This window comes from Artemia franciscana, chromosome 15 (genome assembly GCF_032884065.1).
Source record: "Artemia franciscana chromosome 15, ASM3288406v1, whole genome shotgun sequence".
Taxonomy (NCBI): domain Eukaryota; kingdom Metazoa; phylum Arthropoda; class Branchiopoda; order Anostraca; family Artemiidae; genus Artemia; species Artemia franciscana.
The window spans coordinates 31,161,964-31,189,865 of record NC_088877.1 but is presented as its reverse complement, the minus strand read 5'-3'; the positions used below and the strand labels follow the sequence as shown (position 1 = coordinate 31,189,865).

At 35.8% G+C, this 27,902-nt stretch overlaps 1 protein-coding gene across 1 annotated transcript in view; it reads left to right on the top strand.

Annotated features, from left to right (window-relative positions):
- LOC136036345 (nuclear pore complex protein Nup98-Nup96-like) overlaps positions 1-26,838 on the top strand; it is a 127,337-nt gene extending 100,499 nt beyond the window's left edge. Inside the window, exons 18-19 of the mRNA XM_065718496.1 lie at positions 11,580-11,784; positions 26,289-26,838. Coding sequence (XP_065574568.1) covers positions 11,580-11,784; positions 26,289-26,754 — 671 coding nt within the window. The 3' untranslated portion in view covers positions 26,755-26,838. The remainder of the gene's footprint in view (positions 1-11,579; positions 11,785-26,288) is intronic.
- The last annotated feature ends 1,064 nt before the right edge of the window (positions 26,839-27,902 follow it).

The following is a 27,902-nucleotide window of genomic DNA, read 5'->3' as shown; positions in this document are numbered from 1 at the left end:
CTTCTTTATATTAAATACAAAGGAAAGCGTAAATGAATTATTTACATATTAAAACTTAGAAAGGTTTCCTTCTGCCCTCACCTGACACAGTCATCATTCCAAGTCAAGTTTTTTTTTGGTGAATCTTTTGTCTGATTTTGCAGTCCAAATACGTCAATAAAAAGTGCAGTAACAAAACTGTGGGAGTTGGTTTGTCCAGTTGAAAGTCGTGCCCCCAAAGTATTTGTTAAAGAACATGTTTCTGATGTTTGGCTTAAAGAAAGTCCTGGTCTACCTCTTTGGTATTTCCGCCATTTAGTTGGAGGGGCTATTCTACCAATTCATCAGCAATAATGTCATCACCTCTTGTGCATGTTCAGTTAAATTGGTAATTTTAATCTTCGTATGTCGTTCAAAGCTTCTATTGGAGACCATCCAGATGTCTGATGGCACAGCTTTAGATGTTTATTTCAATACCACCTAGAATTGGTTGAGCTGTGGTGGTGCTGAAATTGAGATTTACTCATTTCTAGATATAAGAAGACATATGGAGGGTTACTAGATATTTCACGTCGTGTGATTTGAAAACTATTCTAATATTTGTATATGATCTATGTATGATTTGTTGCAATTGGAAAGTATCGTCTGCGTGTGTATTTTGAATTTCAGTTTAGCTTTGGAAAAAGTTCAGCGTGTTATATGAAAGCTTTTAAGATGTTGTGAAGCCATACAAAACATTACAAACAAACTGCATTATAAATCATCCCCTAAAACAAGCTTTATCAATTGGTTCGATCTTTTTTTTGTTTTATTATTGGTTAATCTAGATATTTCGAAATTTCTGTTGTTTTTTTTCTTTTTCAAAATACGTTAAATTTTGTTTTCTTAGTCGTAGAAATAGTCGGGAAACGTAGTTTTTGTTATCAAATACGCATATGTCGTAGCTTGCTACAAACAAAGAAAAACATTACTACGTATGGTAATATTTATGAATTGCATCAATGAGTAATTCTAGTTACCGTTTAGTTCACGCAGGATTGTCTCTTCCGAGACCATTGCTGTTATTTAGAAAAAAAAAAAAAAAAAAATCAATAATACAATTGCAGAGCCGTCGCAGTTATGTAGATGAAATCGCCAGCAAAATCTAATTGTTCGTAATAACGAACTGTAAGTGAGTAGTGGCTCGGGCCGATAGTAACTGAAAGTTTAAGAAACGGAATTTTGATATCAATTAAGGTACAAAAACAATTGGCTTTTCGTGTTGATTCCAGATATTTCAAATCCATTAAGTTTTTAAAGAGTTACGACCCTGGTAAGTTTTTGAAAAAAAGGGACCCCCCACGAAAAAACAGGCAAGTGACCTCAATCAAAATTACACCATTTGGTTTCATATATCAAAGAATACTATTGTAGAAGTTTCTAGTTCCTATCTACAAAAATGCGGAATTCCGCCTTTTTTCCCAGATGCTTGTTTTCTTAGTTGTTTTTTTTTTCAGGGGTGATCGTATCAAAAAGACAGGTCCTAGAAGACCGAGAGAGACTCATTCAAACGGGAAATTAAAGTTCTAGTGCCCTTTTTAAATAACTAAAATGATTTGTCACAGAAAACTGGCGTTTTCTGCCATTTTATGGCACTAGTCTAGGAGTTAGCCTATCTGTGGGGTGCCTTGTCTCATTAAGTCTTTAAAGTCTTTAATAAATAAGTCATTAAGTCTTTAATAAATACGGAATGTTTTTTTGCGAAGAGAGGGCTTTGGGCGGAAACTGATAACTAATACCTCTTGATTACCCCTTTATGAGGGTAAAATAATCCCTCTCTGATTATTTCTTATATAAGCCTTTATTATTGATGCTAAGAGGGGAAGGGGGGGGGGGGTAATAGTAACCATCCCATTGCTGCAATATTAATCCATGTAGCGTAAAATATTACACTCACATGTCGATCGGTGCAGAGATGGAAAAGGTAAGACAATGTATCATGACCTTTGTCAGGAAGTTTCTTGGGGGAGGGGAAGATGGCAAGTGCTACGTGAAGCTTTTTTTTTAGTGATTTTAAATGACAATATTGTTATTTTCCTCTTTGTATACAATGTTTCAATATATTTAAATCACGTCTACAATTTACTTAAGCATTAGAGAACTCTATTGCTAATGTCAGCTTCAGCCGGATAGAAGATCAAAAGCCACGTAGAATTTCCATTCATATGAACAGTACTACCTTTCTCTGTCCACTCGCAATTCTGTAGTAAAAATATTAATAGGAACTTGTTCAATAAAACTTATGTTCTTCGAACATTTTGACTAATAGTATTCAAATTTTGTCCAAAATTTGAAATGCAATCCAACGTTTTTTTCGTTTTTTTTCTCGGTAGAAAAACTGAAACTGAGTACCACCAACAATCAATTTATAATATTGATCTATGCAATTTACCCGCGAGACATCGGAGGATTATGGGTCAGTACCTCACATCATGGCGGAATGTATAATCTATACATTCCACATAAGGGGGAATGTGTTTCTTCAAAATTTAGGGGGCAAGTTTGCGTTCAGTCTTTCAATAAAAATACAAAAAAATTAAAATTGTTCAATGAAACTATCAATATCAAGGTATTTTTCAAAATCTGGGGTTGTCTCCACAAAAATTTGCCTGTTCCCCACTCCAATTAGCGCTATTGAAAATGTGTTTTCAAGTGCAATCAAACCTCAATTCCCGAACGTCTCACCATTCGAATAAATTGATTTTTGATTTTCGAGTAGAAGTTTCGGGATTCAGACGCCTCAATTTTTTGAAAAAATTTTCTCACCCCCCTCCAATTGGCCCCTTCGAATAGAGTTAACACCACTACTGACACATACTCAAGTATTCGCTGTTATCACTAAGTTAGTAATGAAAAGGCATACGTTTTAACTGTAGGCATACAAAGTTAGGTGTTGCCTGGGATCTTTTACCTTGTACTTACGTTCAGAGGTCAAGGTTATTCGTTTGAATTCTGCAAAGTTCATTTAAGCTCTTTCAGAGGTCATGGCTGTTTGTTTAAATTCTATGAAGTACATTTCAGTTCTTTCAGAGGTCAAGGTTGTTCATTAAGGTTCTATTGTTCGGAAAACATTTCTAGCCTAATTTACAGCTGTAACACATGTAAAATAGAACACGGGCTTTTTCAGGATATCAAAGTCAGTAATTTAGGTGCTATAATTATGTTTATCCTATTCTTAGAACTAGTATCACACAAATAGAAATGCTTGACAAAATGCTTGTATTAGCTATCCATCGAGCTAAGACAGAAGAGGTAAACAAATCAAATTGCAGCCCAACAGAGGACAATAATGCATAGCCCGTTCATAAACGAAATCCATTACTTCCATTAACAAACAAATGAGATAAACAGCTAGGGCGATGAATTGCAGTTAAATGTATTATTTAGTAATTTCATAATTTATTAAACTTTTTGCTGATTTGAAGTTATTTTACGTTTTTATAATAATTAACTTGTTTATATTAAGGTTTTTTCTTTCATGATACTTACTGATTAAATAGGATAATCTTAGTTTAAAAAATAAACACAATTAAAATTATATTTTCTGATCTTCAAAAGTTTATATTTTTTTTTTGATATATGAGGCTTGAACGGGACGACAGCAGTAATAATTTCATTATAAACTATAACTGGAAGTTATATAATAAGATTTCTGCGTAGTCATATCGCAAACATTTTCAGAATGATACAAAGGAAAAACCGAAACGGCTCGTGATTTTCAGGTTATTTGTGCTAGAGATATTATCTGTCATAAAAATATCATAATTCAAGCGGCACAGATGAGTGAGTGAGATTAGTTAAGCGAATACAAGTTATACCTTACTTATGCAAGAGCATCTCATTTCTAAACACTAATACAGTATTACCTTTTGTGAATTACAAAAGGCTCTAGATATTGCAATTTCTTTTCAAATGAGCCTTTAAACATATCTTTATGTTGTTTCAGTGCCCCACTAGGAGCGAAGAAAGAGAAATATGCCATATCAGTGCTACTCATGCAAAAAAAGTACTTTTTCTTGTTGGTCTTGGTGGAGGCTATAAATTTCCTGTATGGGGTTTTCGACACCATTTTTGATAATTTTCAAGCTAGTTTTTGGAATTCCCCTAAACTTTGTTTTTGTAATAAACTTTTACTATTAAGATTAATCGAAATAATAGTTACCATTCCTGAATCAGCTTCAAATGGAAATTTTTCTCACTTGACAATGTTTCCAGAAACATTCTCACATTAATGAACACTTGAATCCAAAATACTTACATGTTTTCCATTATAAACACGGAACATGTTACGTAAGGTATTGTTATACAACTATAAATGGATCAACTCTACTAAACAGGGAACCAAAACCATAAAACACAAATAAAAAAACAACGACAACAATTTATCGCAGGAAAAACCGCTCGAGGCCACAATTGTATCCCATAGCTTTCAGGGGCGTTTATCAGGGGGAGGGGGTTGTTAGTTCCTTCCTAGATGTTTTGTCATAGATTAAAGAGCGGATGTATGAACAGGAAATATTTCTTTTTTAAGACCCTTATTTCCTATATTTTATTTGAGAACATAGTTTGTATTCAAATTATTGTGTTCATCAAATAAGATCAACACAATAATATAAGACTCCATTATCTATGTCGTTTTATGGCACTTAGTATTTACCAAGTGACATATAGCGACCGCAAATTTTGTCGGTCTGTCTGTCCCGGTTTTGCTAGTTTGGGGACTTCCAGATAAGCTAGGACGATGACATTTGGCAGACATATTAGGGACCGAGCCAGATTAAATTAAAAATAGTCGTTTTCCCGATTCGACAATCTGGGGGTGGGGAGTGGGGGGACGGTTAATTCGAAAAAATGAGGTATTTTGTTACTTACGAGCATGTGATCGGATCTTAATGAAATTTAATATTTAGAAGAATATCATGTCTCAGAGCTCTCATTTTAAATTCCGACCGGATCTGGTGACTTTGGGGGAGTTGGAGGGGGAAACCTGAAATCTTGGATAACGCTTAGAGTGGAGGGATCGGGATGAAACTTGGTGGCAAAAATAAACACAAGTCCTAGATACGTGATTGACATAACCAGAACGGTTCCGCTCTCTTCGGGGGAGCTGGGGAAGGGGGGAGGGGTTAATGTGGAAAAATTAGAAAAAATGAGGTATTTTCAACTTACACAGGATTGATCAGATCTTAATGAAATTTGATATTCAGAAGAACCTAGTAATTCAGACCTCTTATTTTAAATCCCGACCGGATCCAGTGTCATTAGGAGGAGTTGGGGGGACCATAAATCTTGGAAAACGCTTAGAGTGGAGAGATCGGGATGAAACTTGGTGGTAAAAAAGCACATGTCCTAGAGACGTTATTGACATAACCGGACCGGATACGCTCTCTTTGGGAGATTTGGGGGGGGGCACCTAATTCGGCAATTCGGAAAAAAAACTGGAAAAATAGGGTATTTTTAACTTACGAAGAGTGATTGGATCTTAATGAAATTTAATATTTAGAAGGACCTCGTGTCTCAAAGCTCTTATTTTCTGAACTGATCCGGGGACATTGGGGGGAGTTGGAGGAGGAAACTGGAAATCTTGGAAAACGCTTAGAGTGGAGAGATCGTGATGATACTTGGTGGGAAGAACAGGCACAAGTCCTAGGTGATAGACATGATTGACATAACCGGACTGGATTGGCTTTCTTCGGGGGAGTTGGTTGGGGGGGGGGGGTAATTTGGAAAAAAATAGAAAAAATCACTTGAAATCCTGAACAGATCTGGTGACATTGGGGGGAATTGGAGGGGGAAACCGGAAATCTTGGAAAATGTTTAGTGTGTAGAGATCGGGATGAAAATTGGTGGGAAGAATAAGCACATGTCCTAGATACGTTATTGACATAGCCGGACCGGATCCGTTTTTTTGGGGGGGGGGGAATTAGGGGGATCTACTAGTTTGGGCACTTCCAGATAAGCTAGGACGACGAAAGTTGGTAATCGTATCAGGGATCAGACTAGATTAAATTAGAAATAGTCTCTTCCTCGATTCGACCGTCTGGGGGGGGGGGGAGCAAGCGAACAATATAGCTGAAAAGAATTTTATTTGTCCATAAAACAAATTATTGTTCTTCTTAAATATCGCTTGTGGTCTTGGGGTACGATTCTCGCTTAGGGTAAGAGAGGTATCAGGTTCGAATCTTGAACCACCCCAATTATTACGTGAAGAAGATCTGAAACTACATAAGTGATCAATATAGCGATCGCTGAAAGTTGGCAGGCATATCAGGGACCCGACCAGATTAAATTAGAGATAGTCGTTGCTTCCCCGATTTGACCATCTGGAGAGAATGGAAGGACGGTTAATTCGAAAAATTAGAAAAAATGAGGTATTTTTAACTTACGAATGGGTTATTGGATCTTAATGAAATTTAATATTTAGAAGGACCTCTTGTCTCAGAGCTCTTATTTTAAATCCCCACCGGATCCGGTGACATTGGGGGAGTTGGAAGGAGAAACTGGAAATCTTGGAAAACGCTTAGAGTGGAGAGATTGTAATGATACTTAGTGAGAAGAGGTTCTTGGCTCTTAGAACTTCCGACCTCGTCACAAGTGCCATACGAGTTCTTGGCTCTTCTTATGTTAAGGATCGGACAATCGCTGCTTTTTTTTTCTATCCTGGCAAATTTGCAAAGTAACTCAAAGGGTTTGTGGTACACCAAAAGAACATTTAATTTTCAAATATTCTCCAAAGTAATAGTTCGTGGTTTCTTACGGCCTTGTAATCTTTATCAGCTACGAAATACTTCGCACTTTCAAATCGATTATAGCACTTGAAGACAATGTTCTTGAACATTTTTATTTCTCCAAAAGTAGTTTTGATCCGACCTGATTGCATTTTGATCAATTCTGGTAATAAAATAGTACAGAATGTACATAAGACACTCCTCCTTACTAAAATTTGTCTTTGGCTGCTTGAAGAGATTGTATTTGTTTTTTGTTTGTATTTTGAGTTTTCTGTATTTCATGCAAGAAAATTGTAAATACTTTAGTTTTTTCTTGCCTTTCAAAATTAATGAGAACGTAGTGAAGCAACACGGGCACCTCATCTGATGAATTTAAATTGATAATTAGCGGCATTGAATAGAAGAAGAAAAATAAACCTCTAAAAATAAATCTACCTCGCAATTTTATGTTTTAGTAGTTGTTATTGGGTGGTCTTATTGTGAGAGCGGAAGTAACACCTGCACATGAGATATTCCACTCTCCAATTGTGTTCCTCCATGCCCTCCGGGAAAAATCGCAATGCAGAAAATACAAGAAAATAGGGAGAGGACGAAATAGGATATTAAAGCTAAATTATGCGTCTTAATGTGAAGAAACTTGCAACAGTCAAAAAAAAAAAATACTCAAAATCAACGATGTTTCTTTTTCATGTAGAAGGTTTAGTTACTAAGCTGTCCTCTTAATTTAATGCTGGATTTACCTCCAATTAGAGTTGGCGCCACCTTTTTTTTCATGCAAGAATGATGCCCTAATTCATCTGTATAAAACAAAAGAGATGTGTGGTTAAAAGTCCTTTCCATATTACGGATTATGTAATTGCTTTTGGTACTTGTGACCTATCCCAATCATATTTTTTCATGGAACAATGGAATATTATGGTGCATGCCCTATTCTCTATTGTCTTTGTTGCTATCCCTATTTGTTTTTACATTAAAGCACCAGAAAATCCCTTTTGCACCCTAGCAACACCCTTAATATTGATAATGGTATACATAATAACAGTTATTTAGTTTTTATTTTTTTGTCTATAATGATACAAAGGTGAATTAGCTGTTTCCTAGTGAGGCATTGCTACTGAGACAAAGCCGAGGAACTTCACCTCACTTTACTTATTCTTTCGTATTTAGTTGTCCTATCGATAGCCACCGATAGGACATGCTAGAGCATGCCAAAGTATGCATATTGTTGCGTTTGTGTTATCCTCTTTTTGCTTACAGTTTGACCATCCTAAAACAAAACTTAGGTAAATTCAAAAAAGTTTGAACACTTTGAATTGAAGGTAAATCCAGCATTAAATCACCTGAACAGCTGATTATCCAACAACTAAAATCAGGGATTTATCCCAGCCAGCCAACTAAGAGCTGTCTTCCTTGCTGGTTGGAGTTTTTAGTATATTTTTAGTATGATCGAAACCAAAGGCCAATTTTTTAGCAGTTTTAGATGTATCAATAATCGGAATAGCTGGGCCAAAATCGTTTTTAGGAAATCTAATCCAACGCCTGATTCCTTGGGGGTTAGTATTACATTTAGCCTGCCGACCTTTTCTTCTTGGTTTTCGTTTTTACCACAAAATTAACACTGGTTTGCTTTAATTTTTAAGAACATTTATAGAAGGAAATATCCCCCCCCCCAGAGGAATTGGAACTACTTTGTGATTTTTAGAATAGTTTTGAAATTCTGAAATTCCTAATCATTACCTCATTTCTCGTTTTAATCACCGAGTTGCATCTTTGCATAAGACAGTTTATATGGTAACTAATAACAGAGCCAATAGTAGCTGTAGTTTGGCCTAAAATGCCCATTTTTATACGTATCCACTCCCAAATACTTTTTTTTGCAAATTTTTTACAGATATTTACTCATTGTCTTGCTTTTTGGCGTATATTTTCTTTCATTGTAAAAAAAATTGTAATTGAACCCCGGCTTTGGCCAACTGAATGTTAAACCTAAGATTCATCAGATTTCGCCGATCGATACAATAATCTGAAGCAATATATAATCAAACAGTTCGCGGTAACAAACCGTAAGTGAGGAGTGACCCGACTCAATAGTAACCAAAACTCTAAAAACTTTTCCAAACCAAAACTTTCGATACCAGTAGATACATCAAAAGAATCGGCTTATTATGCTGATTCCAAATATATGAGTTTCATTAAGTTTAGTCTTTCCCATCAAAAGCTACGAGCCTGAGAACTTTTGTGAGAGTTCCGAAAGGGGAAACCCCTTAGAAGTCATAGAAATATAATGAAAATCACACCATCAGAGTCAGTGTACCAAAGAACCCTACTGTTTCATGCTCCTATCTTCATAAATGTGGAATTTTGTAATTTTTGCCAGAAGAAAGTTTTTTTTGTCTGTTCTTTTTTTTTTCACCAGACGTGATCGTATCGACCCAGTGGGACTAGAACGTCGGGAGAGGCCTCACTCTAACGGAAATGAAAAGTTCTAGTGCCCTTTTTAAGTGACCAAAAATTGGCGGGCAACTAGACCTCCTCCCACGCCATTTTTCCCAAAATCGTCCGATCAAGATTTTGAGATCTTTATTTTTTTTTTCAGCATAGTTGAAAGGCCCAATAACTATATCTTTGGAGATAAAATGACCCCCACGGCCCCTGGGGAATGGTCTGAGTTAAAAATTTTGCCCATTGTTTACTTATAGCATTTGTTATTGGGAAGTATGCATACATTTTTCGGGTTGGGAGGGGAGTACGAATTTTCTGCAGGGGAGATTTTGCACAGGGAGAATTTTCCATGAAAAGGGAAGTTTTCAGGGGGTGAACTTTTCAGGAGAAATTTTACAATTGGGGAATTTGTAAGAATTCCTATACAAAATTTCTTTATGTGTCTTGATTTCTCTTTACTGATTCAATTTTACACGTGGAGATGTTAAGGGTCATGTTTCGGGGTAATTTTTCGCCAGGATTGAATTGTCCAGAGGATATTTCCGTGGGGAGGGGGATTTTTCCGTGGAGATTGAGCCAGATATCCTGGCGTTATTTAAAAAAACAATCAGAAATTAAATAAAAAAACAATTTTTTTCAACTGAAAGTAAGGAGCAATATTAAAACCTAAAAAGAACAGAAATTATTACGTATATGAGGGGGTTTCCCCCTCCTCAACACCTCGCTCTTTACGCTAAGGTTTAAATTTTGTTCTAATTCTTTAAAAACGACTCCTGAAATATAAGGGTCGTAATTAGAACAATAAGTAACTTTTTTTAAAGTGCCGGAAGACTTTATCTTGAAGAGCAAGGTGTTGAGGAGGGGACAATCCCCCTCATATACGTAATAATTTCTGTACCTTTTAAGTTTAATGTTTCTCTCTACTTTCAGTTGAAAGTAATTTTTTTGTTTATTTAATCCATCTAACTAAAACCAGTAATTTATATTTAGATGGCCAAGCAAGTCCATAGTGAGAGACAGATCCAACACCTTGTTTTCTTGAGAGTTCAAGGATCTTAGAATACCAGTTTATGATCATCCTGCTAATTTTAGATGAACTCTTGCCATGAAAACGTGGACATTTTATTTGTATTTAGCCTTTTAAGTATGCGTTTATTTTTGGTCGTGAACATCTCATGAATAATTTAAATTTGGTCCAGATTAAAAAAAAAATTGAATGTTAATATCTTTTTAGGTTTAAACTAAAGCAAGATGTTGCTTGTGTTTCCCTATTTCACTTCCAATTTTGAATTTACTTCAAGAATATTAACTAAGCAAACTAGACTTCACTGTACAATCCCTAACAATCAAGTCTCGATTTTTGAGTCTCGTTTGATCTGATTGCTAAGTGAGGTTGAAGAAAGAACGGAAACTATGGTGCTGTGAAAAATAATTTAAGTAATTAATTCTTTTTTATATTTCATGTAACAATATTCTTTTTTTGTAAAGCTTCAAATATCTTACTTTCTTCTGATCTTTATTTACTGTTTCTTGGGCAAGTAGTAATAGTTTTCTAATTACTTTGCACAAACAAATACTCCCCTTTAACAGTTCAACATGTAGTATTCAGTTGTTAGTACCTTAGTTAATGTTTTATTAATCTTTCCTTGTGAAGTTGAAAGAAGTCCTCCAAGCGAATCTAATATCGTATCTATTCGTGGTAATTTCAATACATCTTTCACCGTAACTGTATTTAGCGCCCTAAGGTCTACACAGCATCTCCATGTATAATGAGACACCTCGTTGGAACGGGGATTGTATTACCTTATTTTATTAAGCCACTCAGCCTAAATTTAAGATAAAACTACGTAAAATACTACGGGGTAAAATGGAAAGTTTTCAGGAATAAAGGGAGGGAACTGTCCCTAAATTGAGGGATTTTTCTTTTGCCTCGAGTTTGAGATCCAATAATTGCTACTATTGTATGCATGTTGCTGTGTTATGGCTCCCAAGGCGGATGCACTAGAGAACATTCCCTCTCCATCCCACTTTTTTGTAAACAATGGCATGCAGCCACCGTCGAAGGAACGAACCCCTGATGATTTTAGGCTATTACTTATGATATCCTCTCAACCTAACCTATGGCGTATGTCCTTTCTCTTACCGGCTTTTGGGCTTTTTAGTATAACGATTGCATGGATATGTCCTTTGTTCATTCCATGGACATGTCCAATCCACTGCTCTAAACAAAATACTATGTCACGCATATTTCCTTTTCGACGGTCGTCTCGAGTGTTCTATGCTTTTATCTTATTCATGTCTTGTTCGTGTCTTATGAGACTTAAATTGAGTCGAAAAAGTTTTCCTAATTTACTGTTTCATGCCATATGTTAATATAAGTTTCAACTATAGATCCAAAAATGGAACTGGAGATAAAATTTCTCATAGAAAAGTTATTGGTGCCAAAACCTTGGATTTCCGCTGCTGCATCATTTCATGCTCAAAGTCGCCATCTTCATTTTCTTCAGGCAAAATATCTTGTTGACGCCCATCTGGATAAGGAGGTTCATCAGCTTGTTTCCGAAAAACTTGGACCCGACGCTGTACTGGGACGAAAGTAAGTATTTTTTTTTTTTTTTTTTTTTTTTTTTTTTTTTTTTTTTTTTTTTTTTTTTTTTTTTTTTTTTTTTTTTTTTTTTTTTTTTTTTTTTTTTTTTTTTTTATACCCAAGTAAGTCAAAGCAGAAAACTTCCAGATTATTAAAAAAAATTTAGCTACAACCTTTACGCTAATTTTTTTTAGTACTTCTAAAAAAGCTTCTTATTGTTCTAATTAAACGACCCTTGTGTTTCAAGAGTCGTTCTTAAAGAATTGGGACAAAATTAAACTTTAGTGTAAAGAGCGAGGTGTTGAGAAGGGGGCAATCCCCTTCATACACGTAATAATTTCTGTTCGTTTTAAATTTTAATATTGCTCCTTACTTCCATTGAAAAAGCTTTAATCTCTTTTTTTATTTAATTACTGATCGTTTTTTAAATAACGCCAGGAAATCTGGCACCAACCTTCACGGAGAAATCTCTCTACCTGCGAAAATATCCTGTAGACCTATGGTTCTCAAACTGTGGTACGCTTACTCCTTGGGGATACGCAAAAATTGTTAGGGGATACGCCCCCAGTCAACAATAAAATAAAACAGCACCTTAAATCTAGGACTGGCAATTTTATTTATATTTTAGCTATAGTTTACTTAGTACCGGTAGCTGAGAAGAGGTACCTAACATGTTTTTTGGGTAAAAAGGGGTAGAGTGTCTAAATACGTTTGAGAACCACTGCTCTAGACAATTCAATCACGGAGAAAATTTACCCCGGACGATTACCCTTAACAAATCCACGCGTAAAATTGAGACGGAAAAGAGGAAGCAAGACACATAAGAAGAATTTTGTATAGGAATTTTGACAAATTCCCCCAGTGTATCATTTCCCCTGAAAAAGTTCACCCCCTGGAAATTTCCCTCCCCGCGGAAAACCCCGAGCAGAAAGTTTGCCCCCCCCCTACCTGAAAATGTATACGTACTTCCCAATAACAAATACTATGGTAAACAATGGGCAAATTTTATAACTTAAAGGCCTTTTCCCTCGGGTTGGGGGCGTCATGTTATATCCAAAGGCGTAGTTATTGGACCTTTCAACTATGATGAACAAAACGCCTATCTCAAAGTTTTGATCGAAATATTTTGGGGTAAAAGGGGCGAGGGAGGGGGCCTAGTTTCCCTCCAATATTTCTGGTCACTTAAAAAGGGCACTAGAACTTCAGATTTCCATTCGAATGAGCCTTTTCACGATGTTCTAGGCCCCTGGTTCGATACGATCACTCCTGGAAAAAAAATAATAAATAAATAAATACGCATCTGTGATCTTTCTTCTGGCAAAAAATACAAAATTCCTTTGATGGGCAAGACTAAATTTAATTCTGAAAAAATAGAAAAAATTACGTATTTTTAAATTATGAACAGGTGATTTGATCTTAATGCAATTTGATATTTAGAAGGATATCGTGTCTCAGAGCTCTGACTTTAAATCCCGACCAGATCTGGTGACATTGGGGGGGGGGAGTTGGGAGGGGGAAACCTAAAACTTGGAAAACACTTAGAGTGGAGGGATCGGGATGAAACTTGGTGAGAAAAATAGGCACAAGTCCTACATACCTGATTGACATAGCTGGAACAGATCCGCTCTGTTTGGGGTAGTTGGTGGGGGGGTAATTCTGAAAAATTTGAAAAAAATGAGGTATTTTTAACTTACGAACGGGTGATTGGACCTCAATGAAATTTGTTATTTAGAAGGATATTGTGTCTCAGAGCTCTTATTTCAAATCCCAACCGGATCTGATGACATTGGGGGGAGTTGGGAGGGGGAAACCTAAATCTTGGAAACCACTTAGAGTGGAGGGATCGGGATGAAACTTGGTGGTAAAAATAAGCACAAGTCCTTGATACATGATTGACATAACCGGAACAGATCCGCTCTGTTTGGGGTAGTTGGGGGGTTAATTCTGAAAAATTAGAAAAAATGAGGTATTTCTAACTTACGAACGGGTGATCGGATTTCAATGAAATTTGATATTTAGAAGGATGTCGTGTTTCAAAGCTCTTATTTTAAGTCCCGACCGGATCTGGTGACATTGGGGGGAGTTTGGGGTGGGGGAACCTAAAATCATGGAAAACGCTTAGATTGGAGGGATCGGGATGAAACTTGGTGGGAAAAATAAGAAGAAGTCTTAGATACGTGGTTTTCATAATTGGAACGGATCCGCTCTTTTGGGGGGGGGGGGTTGAATCTGAAAAATTAGAAAAAATGACGTATTTTTAACTTACGAAGGACTGATCAGATCTTCATGAAACTTCATATTTAGAAGGACTTCTTAACTCAGATCTCTTATTTTAAATCTCAACCAGATCCAGCGTAATTGGGGGGGGGGGCAGTTGGGGGGACCGGAAATCTTAGAAAATACTTAAAGCGGTGAGATTAGGATGAAACTGGATGGGAAGAATAAAAACCTGTCTAAGATACGTGACTGACATAACCGGGCTGGATCTGCTCTCTTTGGTGGAGTTGGGGGGGGGGGGGTATTTTGAAAATTGAGGTATTTGTAACTTACGAAAGGGTGACCAGATTTTAATGAAATTTGATATTTAGAAGGATCTTGTGCTTTAAAGCTCTAATTTTAAATTCCGACCAGATCCTGTGATATTGGGGGGAGTTGGAGGGGGAAACCGGAATTCTTGGAAAACGTGAAAATTGGGGTATTTTTATCTTACGAATAGGTGATCGGATCTTAATGAAATTTGATATTTAGAAGGAATTCATGTCTCAGATCTCTTATTTCAAATCCCGACCAGATCTTTTGACATTGGGGGGATTTTGAGGGGTAAATCTTGGAAAACACTTGGAGTGGAGGAATCGAGATGAAGCTTGGTGGATAGAACAAGCAAATATCCTTGGTACGTGATTGACGGAACCGTTCTGGATTCGCTCTCTTTGGGGGAGTTGGGGGGAGGGGTTCAGTGATTTGACGAGTTTGGTGCTTCTGGACATGCTATGACGATGAAAATTGGTGGGCGTGTCAGGGAGCTGCATAAATTGACTTGTTAAAGTCGTTTTCCCAGATTCGACCATCTGGGGGGCTAAAGGGAGAGGAAAAATTAGAAAAAAATAGGTATTTATAACATACGAGTGGGTGATCGGATCTGAATGAAGTTTTATGTTTGGAAGGACATCGTGACTCAGAGCTCTTATTTTAAATCCTGACGGGCATTAAGCCTCTTATTTTCCTTTTAAATCAATCTATGGATTCATAGAATTTTGTTAGAGCTCATACCATATGATCTATTGGCTCTTAGCTCTTCTTGCCTCGTCACAAGTGCCTTATGAGCTCTTAGCTCTTGTTTAGAGTTTCGGCTACTAACGAGCCGGGTCACTCCTTACTTACAGTTCGTTACCTCGAAATGTTTTGTCTGTGGCTATTACCACGTCTGCAAGTGATGGTAGCTTATCCTGCCTCGCATAGAGCCGCAGTATTTGAGAATCCAAGGCTGTGTCCTATTTTTTTATTTATTCATTTATTTTATTAGTTGTTTGTGTTTCTTTCACTTATATTCCCCACTGAAATTTTTTCACTCCCTTAAAATAATTTATGTGTTTGTGTCTGTGCCACCTCCATCTGTCTCAAAAATGCTCACTGCACCTTTACTCAAAGTGTCTACATTTTACATTGGTGTCTGGTTCCGCAGCTAGTACAAGTAAGTAAGTGCTAAGACAACCTTCTTTGTATTCTTTTAACCATGTCCTGCTCCAGGAAAGTACGTTGGATTTTTTTTGTTTTGTTTGGGGGGGGTGGAGCAAACAAAGAAGTCAAAATGGGTGGACTATTCTTGTGCTGCCATATAAATTTCATTTACAATGTGAAAAGAAAAAACAGCATTGTTTAAAAGAAAAAATTCTTGTTTATTTGTCATTTTTTGCTTTTTTGTCATAGCTTCTCGCTTTTTAATGATTACAATCCTTTTTTAATTACGCCTTAGGTTTGAACGTGCCAAAATCTGCAAGCAAAAAAAAAGAAGTTCTTTCCAAAAATATTCATTGACGCATGTGCAGTCTCAATGCTGAAAATGTAGACGTTACTTGTGTCAAAAAATATATATATTTATATATAATCTTTCGGTTTTACGTATTTATGTCTTAGAAGATATACATCAAACAATGCCTTGTTTAACTTGGCATGTATTGTTTTTATCTCATAATTTCCCATTTTTAGATATTTTCCGTATTTGTTTATCGAGTTGCACCACGAGCCTGGCGAGGTCTCCTATCTGTACTGTGCTATGGAAAATAAAATGTAAATAAAAATTAATGCCTAGACCCAATGTTGTAAATGGTAACATACGTGCAGTCTCAATGAGGAGAACTTTTTTATTTGTTTGGTCAAAAGAAGCTTTTATGTAGCCTAAAAGGTGTTCGTATAACAGAACCCATGTTTAACTGAGCCGTGTTCAACTCAACCCATTTAACTGAACTCTCGTTCAAGTAAACCCCGTTTAACTCAACCCTCATTAAACTCAATCCCCGTGAAATTCAACCGACATTTAACTCAACCCTCGTTTAACTCAGCCCTATTTAGTTCAACCCCTGTTTAGCCCAACCCTATTTGACTCAACCCCATTCAACGCAACTGGCGCAATTCTAAAATTCAAGGGTATTTTGGTCCTGAGCATGAAAATTGTTTTTTAGATGTATAAGAAATAATGATAATAATTTTTATTTAGAGCGGGAAGGAAATATTTACACAATTTTTATTAAAAGAAAAAGAAGAAAATTACCTGTGCTCAGTAATATGAATGGTGACGTTAATGCCGCTGAGGTTGTTGGGAAGGAAAGAAACCTTTAAATGGCCTAAAATGTTTTGTCTACCAGGAACCAAATATTACTTTGTTTGATTTGACATTTATTGTTTTATTCCATAAATTTCCGCTTTAAATATCGTCCGTGTTCATTTATAAACCCACATCAAGAAGATGATATGGTTTCTCAAATACACCGGATCTTCCACCCAATAATAGGAATAGTGACAGCATTATCTAGATAAATTGCATTCATTTGAATAAAAGCGTCTTTTATAAGGCCTAAGATATTTTAAAAGCAAAAAAGAAGAAAAATCACTAATTTTTTGTTTAACTTGATGTTTATTGTTTTATCTCATAATTTTCCACTTTGAAATATTTCCCGTGTTTATTTGTAAAATGACCTCACGATCATCAACTTGTCAAGTGTCATGTATTACTTCTTACTGGGAATTCACGACATGGGATTATTTCTATCTTTCTAAATTTTTTTATCGAATGATTAAACTTTGATCAAAGTAATTCAGGCCTTTGGATTATTTTGTTTTCTGTGACTTCTGTATTCTAATCCTGATATCTGTATTGCATGTTATTGCACCATTTCATACCTTTTTTTTCTTTTTTTATGGTATCAAGGCATTAGGAACTATATTTGGTTGGTGCACATTGTTTTTATACCTGTGCAACGGGCTTTATTTGACTTTATTTCATGTTTGGTCTGCTTTCTTGATTTATTCTAAGTTCCGTGCCATTTATTGATTGCTTAAAAAAGATCAATAAGATTAAGGTTTCGATTGTTGCTCGCTTATCGTTGACCTTAAGCAATATGAACAAATAAGGTGAAATCATTTTTGTGTAATAATCCAAGTTCTAAACTTCTGTTCTTTTTCATATCTATAATCCCTTTTGATTTACTTTAATTGTACATGACGGCTGCAAGTGCATCATTTGAGTAAAAGCACTTCAGTGGATTTATATGCAACATATTTGTAACTAAAAAACTGTACCACTACTCTTATTTTCTAGACTAAAAGTTTTAAATTTGATTTTGGTTCAACTCTAAATTTTTTACTGATTTTAATAATCTTAGAAGAAATAAAACGGTTACTGCTAAAAGAGTTATGTTTGAAGACTGTTAGTCACGTGTCTATGATGAGAAAGTCTTTGAATAATTATCACTAACTACATATATGCTATTTACATAGACGGGAATAATATAAATGTAGTGCTTGATCTGTTTTTCAATTTTTTCGTATTGCGACCTGCTACAAGCCTAATCTGACCCATAGTCTCAGAACTTAAGAGATACCTGCTGTGAGCAGCATAACCAAGGCACATAGTGTTTTCTCACAGTTGAAAAGAGTTTGGAAGAGGTGGAAGGTAGGTCTGCGAAATAAGATTAGAATATTGGAAGTCACGGTCATGACAATGACCAAATATAGCTCTGAAACGTGGGCACTTCGAAAAGGCTGAGAATGAATTGTTAGATGTTTCTCAAAGGAATTACCTACAGGGTAGTTTTGGCTACTCGTTTCACTGGCCGTATATCTAAGAATATGCTATACGAAAAATCTGGTTCGATCTCACTTTTTAGGGCTATTAAGTTGGAAAAGCTATGTTGCGTAGATCATCGTTTTACGGATGAAGGGTGACGGATTGTTAAAGATTGGCTTTGCGGCGGTCCATCCGGGACCAAACAAAAAGAAGGATATCCCTAAATGGAGTGGGAAGATGTCATGGGATAATATTAAAATGAAATTTGAGCTACATGGATGGGGTTAAATAGTTATGCTTTGAAGAGATCAGGAGGGAAGAAAAGCGTATTGGGTTGTGTTGGCCTCTGCTGGCTTGGTGCTACAGTGAAATGTTAGTAGTAGCACTAGTAGCAGTGTAGCAATAGCATTTATTTCTTATCTGAAATCGATATCAGATCAAACAGTTCGTGGTAACGAACTGTGGTAAGGAGCGACCCAGCTCAATAGTAACCAAAACTCTAAAAAATGGAATCTTGATACCAATAGTTACATCAAAAGAATCGCATTTTCATACTGATTTTAAATATATAAGTTTCATCAAGTTTAGTCATACCCATCAAAAGTTAAGAGCCAGAGAAAATTTGTCCTATTTTAGAAAATAGGGGGAAACATCCCTTAAAAGTCATAGAATCTTAACGAAAATCACACCGTCAGATTCAGCGTATCAGAGAACCCTACTGTACAAGTTCCAAGTTCCTATCTACAAAAATGTGGAATTTTATAGTTTTTGCCAGAAGACAAATCACGGATGCCTGTTTATTTGTTTATTTGTTTGTTGTTGTTTTTTTCCAGGGGTAATCGTATCGACTCAGTGGTCATATAATTTTGTGAGAGGGCTCATTCGAACGGAAATGAAAAGTTCTAGTGCCCTTTTTAAGTGACCAAAAAAATTGGAGGGCACCTAGGCCCCCTCCCACGCTCATTTTTTCCCAAAGTCGTCGGATCAAAATTCTGAGATAGCCATTTTATTCAGCATAGTCGAAAAAACTTATAACTATGTCTTTGGGGACGACTTACTCCCCCACGGTCCCCTTGGGAGGGGCTGCAAGTTACAAACTTTGACCAGTGTTTGCATATAGTAATGGTTATTGTGAAGTGTACAGACGTTTTCCAGGGGATTTTTTGGTTTTGAGGAGGGGCTGGGAAGAGGGGGTTATGTGGGAAAAACTTTCCATGGAGGAGTTTGTCATGGGGGAGGAAGATTTCCATGATTGGGCGCAGTATTTTCTAGCATTATTTAAAAAACAATGAAAAAATAAATATATAAAAGTTTTTTCAACTGAAAGTAAGGAGTAGCATTAAAACTTAAAAGGAACAGAAAATATTACGCATATAAGGGGCCACCTCCTCCTAATACCTTACTCTTTACGCTAAAGCATTTTCAGTAATTTCAACTATTTATTCTATGGTCTTTGTGATTCAGGGAAAAAATTTAAGCTTTAGTGTAAAGAGCGAGGTATTGACGAGTGGGCGAACCCTCTCATATACGTAATAAAAACATACGAATGTAGAAGTTTGTTACGTAAGCTAATTCGTAAGTTATGTATATCTTCTACTAATGAAAACGTTCGTAAAAAATTAAAAGTTCTAGTTGTCTTTTTAAGTACCCAAAAAATTAGAGGGCAACTGGGCCTGCTCCCCCCTCTTTTTTTCAAAATCATTCGATCAAAACTATGGGAAAGCCATTTAACCAAATAAATAAATATGCAAATTTCGCTTCAATTATTCATCTGCGGAGAGCCGAAATCAAAACATGGATTAACTAAAAAACGTTCAGAAATTAAATAAAAAAAAACAAGTTTTTTTTAGCTGAAAGTAAGGAGCGACATTAAAACTTAAAACGAGCAGAAATTACCCCGTATATGAAAGGGGCTGTTCCCTCTTTAACGCCCTGCTCTTTACGCTAAAGGTTTTACTGTCTGTTACAGTTACTCTGTTACAGTTACTTTTACTGTAAAAGTAGAGTTGAGAGAAATAGTCAAACTTCAGCGTAAAAAGCGGGACGTTGAGGAGGGAACAGCCCCTTTCATATACGAGGTAATTTCTGCTCGTTTTAAGTTTGATTGTCGCTCCTTGCTTTTAGTTAAAAAAAACTTGTTGTTTTTTATATTTAATAATATCTACGCCTGGCTTGTTGAAAATTGTATTTTGGATATTATTACTGTCATGCCTAAAAGTAACCTAAAAGCGTCTGCTAAGCTATTCTTAGGAGGGATCGGCAAAGCAATGTAGATCAAGACGATGAAAATATTATTGGACATACATTGCCCTGCAGAACCCTTCTTCTCTTCAGAGATTTGGTTTGCAATTAGTTTTTTGGCAAATATATCAGAAATGTGGGAGTGTAACACGTGACCTTAGGCATGACAGTAACGATGTGTTGACTCTAAAGGTCAAATGCTCGCTCACATCCGCAACAATATGTGCAATGTGGTTGGAATAACGGCCTATACTCTTAGCAATTATATTAGAAGTGTTGGGACTACTTTGACTTGAGGAAGTTAAATACAGTTCAATAGTTTTTTCGAAGATAAAAAAGCCCTTTTGAAATATCGTTTCAAATCTAAAAGTTCTGCTACGGTGAAAGTCAAGTTGTTTCCTCGTAGAAAAGATAAAATAGTATACTGAAAACTTCGAATTTTGTGCAAAGAAAACATTTGTGTAGCTCTTCATTTGCGTAAAGTTTTGACAAACTCTACATTTTAAATTTAATAAATCCTGGGAAAGTTTCTCCTCAGATTAGTCTAACCTGTCCGGGAAAAAGCGAAGAAAACCTTTAGCCTAAACAATTTTTTTTTTATTGTTTTCCACAGAATTTTTTTTTTAGTAAAACTGATAGGGAAGGGATTCAGTAGCGTGTACACCCACGTTCGTAGGTATCCCCTCCTTATGAAGTCTCTAGGTTTTACCATTTCTTAGACACGGTACATACCTTCCATTGGATTTACCTTGTACGCGTTTTATATCCCTCCTGAAATAAATTTCCGTGTACGCTTTGAGCACTTACTTATTTAATATAAATGCTTAGGACTTGCAAAAAAAGAAAATAAAACGAAATATTTTCCCAGCGTCGTTTTTCAGACAGAAGGCAGATAATCTGTTTGCTATTAAGTTAAAAAATGAGTTTTTTCAACTGAATGTAATTAGCTAAAAAACTTGAAACGAACAGGAATTATTCTTTATAGGAGGGGTGGCGACCCTTTCTCAACCTTCTCTCTTTACGCTAAAGTCTTGAAGCTATTCAAAAATACTTCTCATTCAAATTCAATAGCTCTTGTTTTTGAACACCTTCTTAAAGAATTATGTCAAAAAGTCAGACTTTAGCTCCTTCCTGGTTGGGGAAGGAGCAGCCCCCCTCAAGTATGGAATCAGTTTTATTTAAATTTTTATTCGTAAGCTTTAATGCTGCTCCTCACTTTCAATTGAAAAAAAAATTGTTTATATTTAATATCTGAGCGCTCTTCAAATCATATTAGGGAATCCCATCCCTTCCCTGTAGAAATTTCCCCTGAAAACGTCCGTCCTTTTCCTCAGACAATTATCTCTGTGTGAAATCCTCCTCCCTACAGAAAATGTCTGTACATTTCACAATAAGAAATACTAGGCTATGTATGAGCAATGAGGAACTTGCGTTAACTTACAGCGCTTCACAAGGGGCTGGGGGGTTATGCCAGGTAACTAGATATAACTCTCTCGTTTTCGCAGAAGTTTTTTTGTTGCTCTGAAAAGACTTCTTTTTCCAATTACACGGTCCTTGTGTTCCAGAAATCATTCTTAAAGGATTGGGCCAGAAAGTCTAACTCTATCGTACCGACCGAGGGCTAAGGAAGGAGCAGCCCCCTCATAAATGGAATAATTCCTGTTCTGTTCGAAAAATGTGTGTTTTTGTTTTGTTTTTTTTATTTTTATTGTTTTTCAAATTTACCGCGAAATTCTCTGCGCGAAAAATTTTCTCCGAAAAATCCTCCCCCCACAAAAAATCCCTGAAGAAAATTCAACCCTACTTCAATCCCTCCCCCGCCGAAACTTCTCCCCGGGCTATTTCCTCCTCGCTAAAAATTTCTTTAGGATAATTCCACCTGAAAAATTCTTGTCCCTTTCTTTTGAATCTTTTGTTCTTTTTAATTTCCAATCGTTTTGCAAATCATATCGAGAATTCCCCATTCCTTCGCGGAAAATTTTCCTGGGAATACCCCCCTCCCTACAGAAAATTCCAGCTGAAAAATATCTGTTCATTTTCCTAAAACAAATGTTGTATGTAAACAATGAGAAAATTGCATAATTTACATCCCTTTCCTAAAGGGTTGTGTGAGGGTAGTCTTGTCATCCTCAGAGGCATAATTATTGGACCTTTCATCTATGCTGAATCAAATTGCCATCTCAAAATTTTGATAAGATGTCATTTGAGGAAAAATGGCGTGGGAGATAGTCTCGTTGCCCTCCAATGCTTGTGGTTACTTAAAAAGGGCACTAGAATTTTCATTTTCTGCTCAAATGAGCCCTTTCACAACTCTAGGACCATTTTTTCGATACGGGCCCCCCTGAAAAAATAATAATAAATATGATCCGTGATCTTTCTTCTGGCCAAAAATGCTGAATGTGACTGTGTGGTTTTTATTAAGATCAGTTGAGTTGTTTGCCCCCTCCTGTGCATTCAAAAATCTAGCCATTTTTTTCTGGCTTTTGATGGGTAATATTAACCTTAATGAGTTTTTAAATATTCGGAATCAGCATAAAATGTCAATTCTTTTGATGCATTAATTGTTACCAAAATAACTTATTTTTAGAGTTTCGGTTGCTATTACGCTGAGATGCTCTCTACTTTCAGTTCGTTGCCATGAACTGTTTGATGACCTATGCAGATATTTCCGGCATAAAGAGGATAAAAATAGGGGTGATATAAGCTTAAAGAATAAGTTGACGTAAACTAAGGAAAAAACGAGCACTTGCTAAGCAGGATTCGTAACGCTAAGTCACGCAATCCATTGATCTCACCAGAGTAGTGTCGGTCAAAATGAAAATTTTAAGGACATGTTTTACATTCATTAGACAAATAATTGCGTAAGTGAGAAAACTTTAAAAAAGAGGACAATAGTAATTTTAAAGGACATTTGTGGAATTCTGGGAAGATTCATTACGTCATCTGTACTTAGACCAAATGACTTTTAAACTTTGTTTAGTCTGTGTTTTTTGAACTAATGTAAATAAATATATACGCTATAGACAGGTTGGTCGTCCAAAATCATAATATATTCCCTGCAATAATCAAGTATTTTTTGTAATTGCGGTTTCAAGTACCAGGGCCTGCGAAAAATCATTTCTAATATTTGGTTTAAACAAAGATAAATAAAAAAAAGGATTTGTAGTGACTTAACTGGTTTCACCGGTCCATACAGTAGAATGAATAATCTTACATTAGAAATTTAAGTCAAAATCGATTTTTTCATGGGTTGAATTTTGAAAGCGTTTGTGATATTGGACGGACGAGGTGCCAATAAGTCCACATTTTCGCCACTTTTACATGGTATCTGTCTTCTCATTTTTCGTTTAGTGGCTCTAAATGCCCACCCCCTTCCCTTTTCAGAAAAACAAGGAAGGGTTCTTGTTAATAATACGGAACAAACTCAAGGATTACGGTTAGGTTGATATCAGAAAACCGGTTTCATAGCTACAACAAAAAGTGATGGATGATACAATGCATCGAGCCCGTACAGTTTGGGCTATATATTTGCTCATTAGGGGGGGGGGGGGGGTAGGGGCGCTGTTCAAATGCATTATTGGTACTGTGGGTACTGGATTGGTACTTCTCTTTAAATAGAGTACCTTGTTTGATGTGGGGTAACATGAGTTTAGCCTACATGATGCCATTACTTGAGTTATTCTCTATGATAGACAAGCGGTATGTAAAGAGAATCTTCGACACTCAGGTCAGTCGATAGACAGCAAAAAATAAATTAATGGCTGACCAACATATTCACGTCTGTCAATACAAATAAGCCTAGTTCCATGTTCGTCTCTATTATTTTGCATCATAGTCGTTACATTAGATAAAAAACAAGTTTCTGCGACTGAAAGCAAGGAGAAACATTAAAACGTGAAACGAACAGAAATTATTCCGTAAACGAGGCGGGATGTCTCTTCCTCAACCCTCGCTCTTTACGCTTAAGTCACTAGTCCTTTTAAAATATTTCTTATTGAAATTCAACGGTCCTTGTGGTTGACCAGTCTTTTTTTTAAAGAATTTTGACAATAAGTCAAGCTTTGGCGTAAAGAGCAAGGGTTAAGGAAGGGGGAACCCCCTATTATACGGCTTAATTCCTGTTCATTTGAAGTTTTAATGTTACTCATTACTTTCAGTTCAAAAAACTTGATTTTTTTAGTAATCTTTAACCATTTTTTCGCGCAAATTTTCTCAGGCTCGTAGTTGTTGATGGGTAACATTAAACTTAATGAATTTTATGTATTTGGAATTAGCATACTGCCCCTGTGTTTTCAGATTCTGTATGCACATAGCCAAACTGCTATTTCAGTCATCTATGTTTTCTGAAATAAGTCAGCTCGGTAGTGTTGACATGGTAAAGGGCTTTGAAATATGTCACGAGTTTTACCCATCCAAAAAATTTGCTTGAGTGTTTGGTTTGTTCTAACTCAACACAGAACGCACAAGACATATTATCGGCTCTATTATCGTAGATTATTTTGCTCTGTTATATATATATGTATATATATATATATATATATATATATATATATATATATATATATATATATATATATATATATATATATATATATATATATATATATATATATATCTGACTTACTGGATGAGCTAGTATTATATGTTCTGACCCAGTCAAGAAAAAAATGTGCTACGGTTACGTCTACATTCAAAATTGTCATACTAATTAAAAGGTTTTTCCATTTTTTTTTCTTTTTAGTAGCCTATATATTTGGACCATAAAAGTATATTCAAATACTAGAATATTCAGAAAAATAAAAACTAGACAGGCCATTAAAAAAAAAACACAGTGAAAATTCCTTTAGTATACAATGTCAGTGAGGAGGGGAGGGGGTCTAGAACTAGGTCTAAATTATTATTGTTGGTAATTTTGGTTTTAAAGAGCAATACATCCTAGTTTCTCCTAAAACAGACTGAAATATATATATACTTAGTTTGCTGGTTTCGCTTACCCACTTTTTGCAAATCTGCAAGGAAGCACGTATTTCTCATGGGCTTGAGCGATGAGAAACTTACTGAATGGAAAAATAGTAAAGACCAGTTTCAATAATCTTGAATTTCAAACATTGACGAAACTAAATGGCTCCCATTGAAGGAGGAAAATTAATTTTGAAAATTCGATAAATTAGCGAATGTGTCGTGAAAAAAATATAGCAGGACAGGGCAATGAAAACTAGATATCTAGTTTATCTAGCAAAAATGTTGGTAACATGTGCAGTGTTTGAGCATTTAATTCTAGTTTTTTCCTTTTCTGTTAAAAAAAAATTGTTCAAATATGTGGCCGCGGTTACGTGATTGTTGCCACGCTACGCATTGACTACATGATCCTGTGGTTGTGTGATCGTAATATCCTGTATCTTGGGCCAAATGAAGAAGATACCTAGTGTCCTTCTATGTCTCTTGACCTCAGAAGGACAAATTTTGTGAGAGTTGTTGCTGATATGAATTATCAAGTCACGCTTACCTTTGTAACTCTTTTCTTTCTGTTTCTTAGCATACGTATTCTTTGGTTTTTTTATGTCTTCCTGCTTCTTTGAGTTTTACAACTTTGTAAGACCTAAGCAAAAGAAAAGAGGCAGATAAAAAAAAAATGAGATTTTAAGAAATTACGTTACAAACTAAATTTTCGAAGTGCAACGTGTGGTTCTACACTCTGGTTCTTCGTGCGGAGCAATACTTTCTTTTCCAAAGTGTATAATTCAGCTAAGGAATAAGATTTCTTTGGTTTAACTCTGAGAGCCTTGGTTAAAGTACATGTTTTGGGTGAAGGATTTTGAAATATTATTCAGGCTAGATAATGGCTAAATCGGTGATAGTAATATGCGTAATGATGGGGAATCTAGACACTGTGAAAAAAACGTGTTAAATGGCTCTACATTGGAAACAGCTTTTTTTCCACTGAATTTTTTCAAAAAACATCGTTATGGTCAATTTTTTTCTTTTCAAGGGTAAATGTCACAATTGAACTACTGGAAGAGCTGTCACGCCCAGAACGCTGTTCCAGGATTTATGAATGGTCAAGTTGTGGAGCCATCTATCTCTCATACCTTCGCCTTGTCAGCTCAGTTGATACCTTAATGCGACAAGAATCACCTTCTGTGAAAGAGGCTGAAAGACTCTTGCCCTCCATTACGTCTCTTTGTGCAAAGATCAATCTACTGTCGGAAACATCGTCGAAACACAAATTGACCAAGAGCATTATGGCTAAGAAAGCGATACACTGTGTACGAAAGCTGCTCCAGATTAGGTCCGGTGGTAATGTGTCAGCTTTAGAAGTTCTTCCCCTAATTGATGCGCTTCCTTTGCCAGAAGACATAGCTATTGAAGAAATTCAAAATATTTTGAGAAACTATACATTAAATAGTGCTGAAAGTATGAAGATGCAAGTTCAAAGCAACTTTGGTTCTGAATAAATGTGAAATTAATATGTGATTTTTTTTTTGAACTGGAAAATTATGTCTTTTGCTATTATTCAATATATTCTTGGACTGAATCTAGATCTGGATCTTAGCTGAATCTCTGAACCTAAATTAATTCATACTCTCTCGTCCGTTTTTAGTACAGAGTGAATGCTCGCGATCAAAACAATTTAATCTAAAGAAATAAGTTTCAGGCAGTTGCAGGTTGAAGCTCCTGAGACTAGCGAAACTATGTTACAGAAAGCTGTTGACAGCTGTATGCTGTGGAATGATAAGCTGGCTTTTTAAATATGGATTCTAGATTTTTTAAATATGAAAGATGAAAAAATAAAACTTGGTTTGCTTGAGTCATCAAGAGTTTAGAATAATCCTTTTGTCGCATAATCTAAGTACCGGACAGAGGATGAGTTTTCAAGCTAATAATGGCCTTATTTATTCAATTTGGGCGTATTTTACACCAACTTTTGAACTGGGATTTCTATTCGTTGATTTTTAAGTTTGAAAGATTTTCTTAGTATGTGGAAAGATTTTCAATACAACCTTTTTGAGTTACTTTCTAACTCACTTAATGTGCTACTTGGTGGCTTGGCAAAGTAGATTGTCGTCGTTGAGTGTGCCTGTTTTCAAATTTAAAATAATTTTCCAAGAATACGCTATCTTTTTTTGTAAAAAGCAAGCTTATCATTTGCACGTATGAGGTATAAAGACGGTGGAAGAAAACGTTATGCTAAGTAAAGCTAGTGCGAAAATACGTATAATGAGCGTTAATCTAGAAATTGTTTTTGTGTCAAAAGCTGCTTTAGAATAAGCTCATACAGACTGCCGTTTTAGCTTGAAGATGCTATGGCTACTTAGCTCTATTGGGTGTTTTCGATTGAATTTTCACTCAACACGATTGAATTCATTAGCTAAACAATTTTTCAGGCCACACTGCCTTTCTAATTGTAATTAAAATGAAATGAAAATATTAGAAGCATTTGAAACTTTTAATAAGACATTGAATTGTGCAAAAACCTAAACAAACGTTTGTGCAAGTATTATAGAAAGTCTCAATATCTTGGATTCATATCCGAAGAAACAATAAAAAAGTAGCTTAAAGGAAATAACACGTAAATATAAAATAGAGAAAAAACATAAATTAT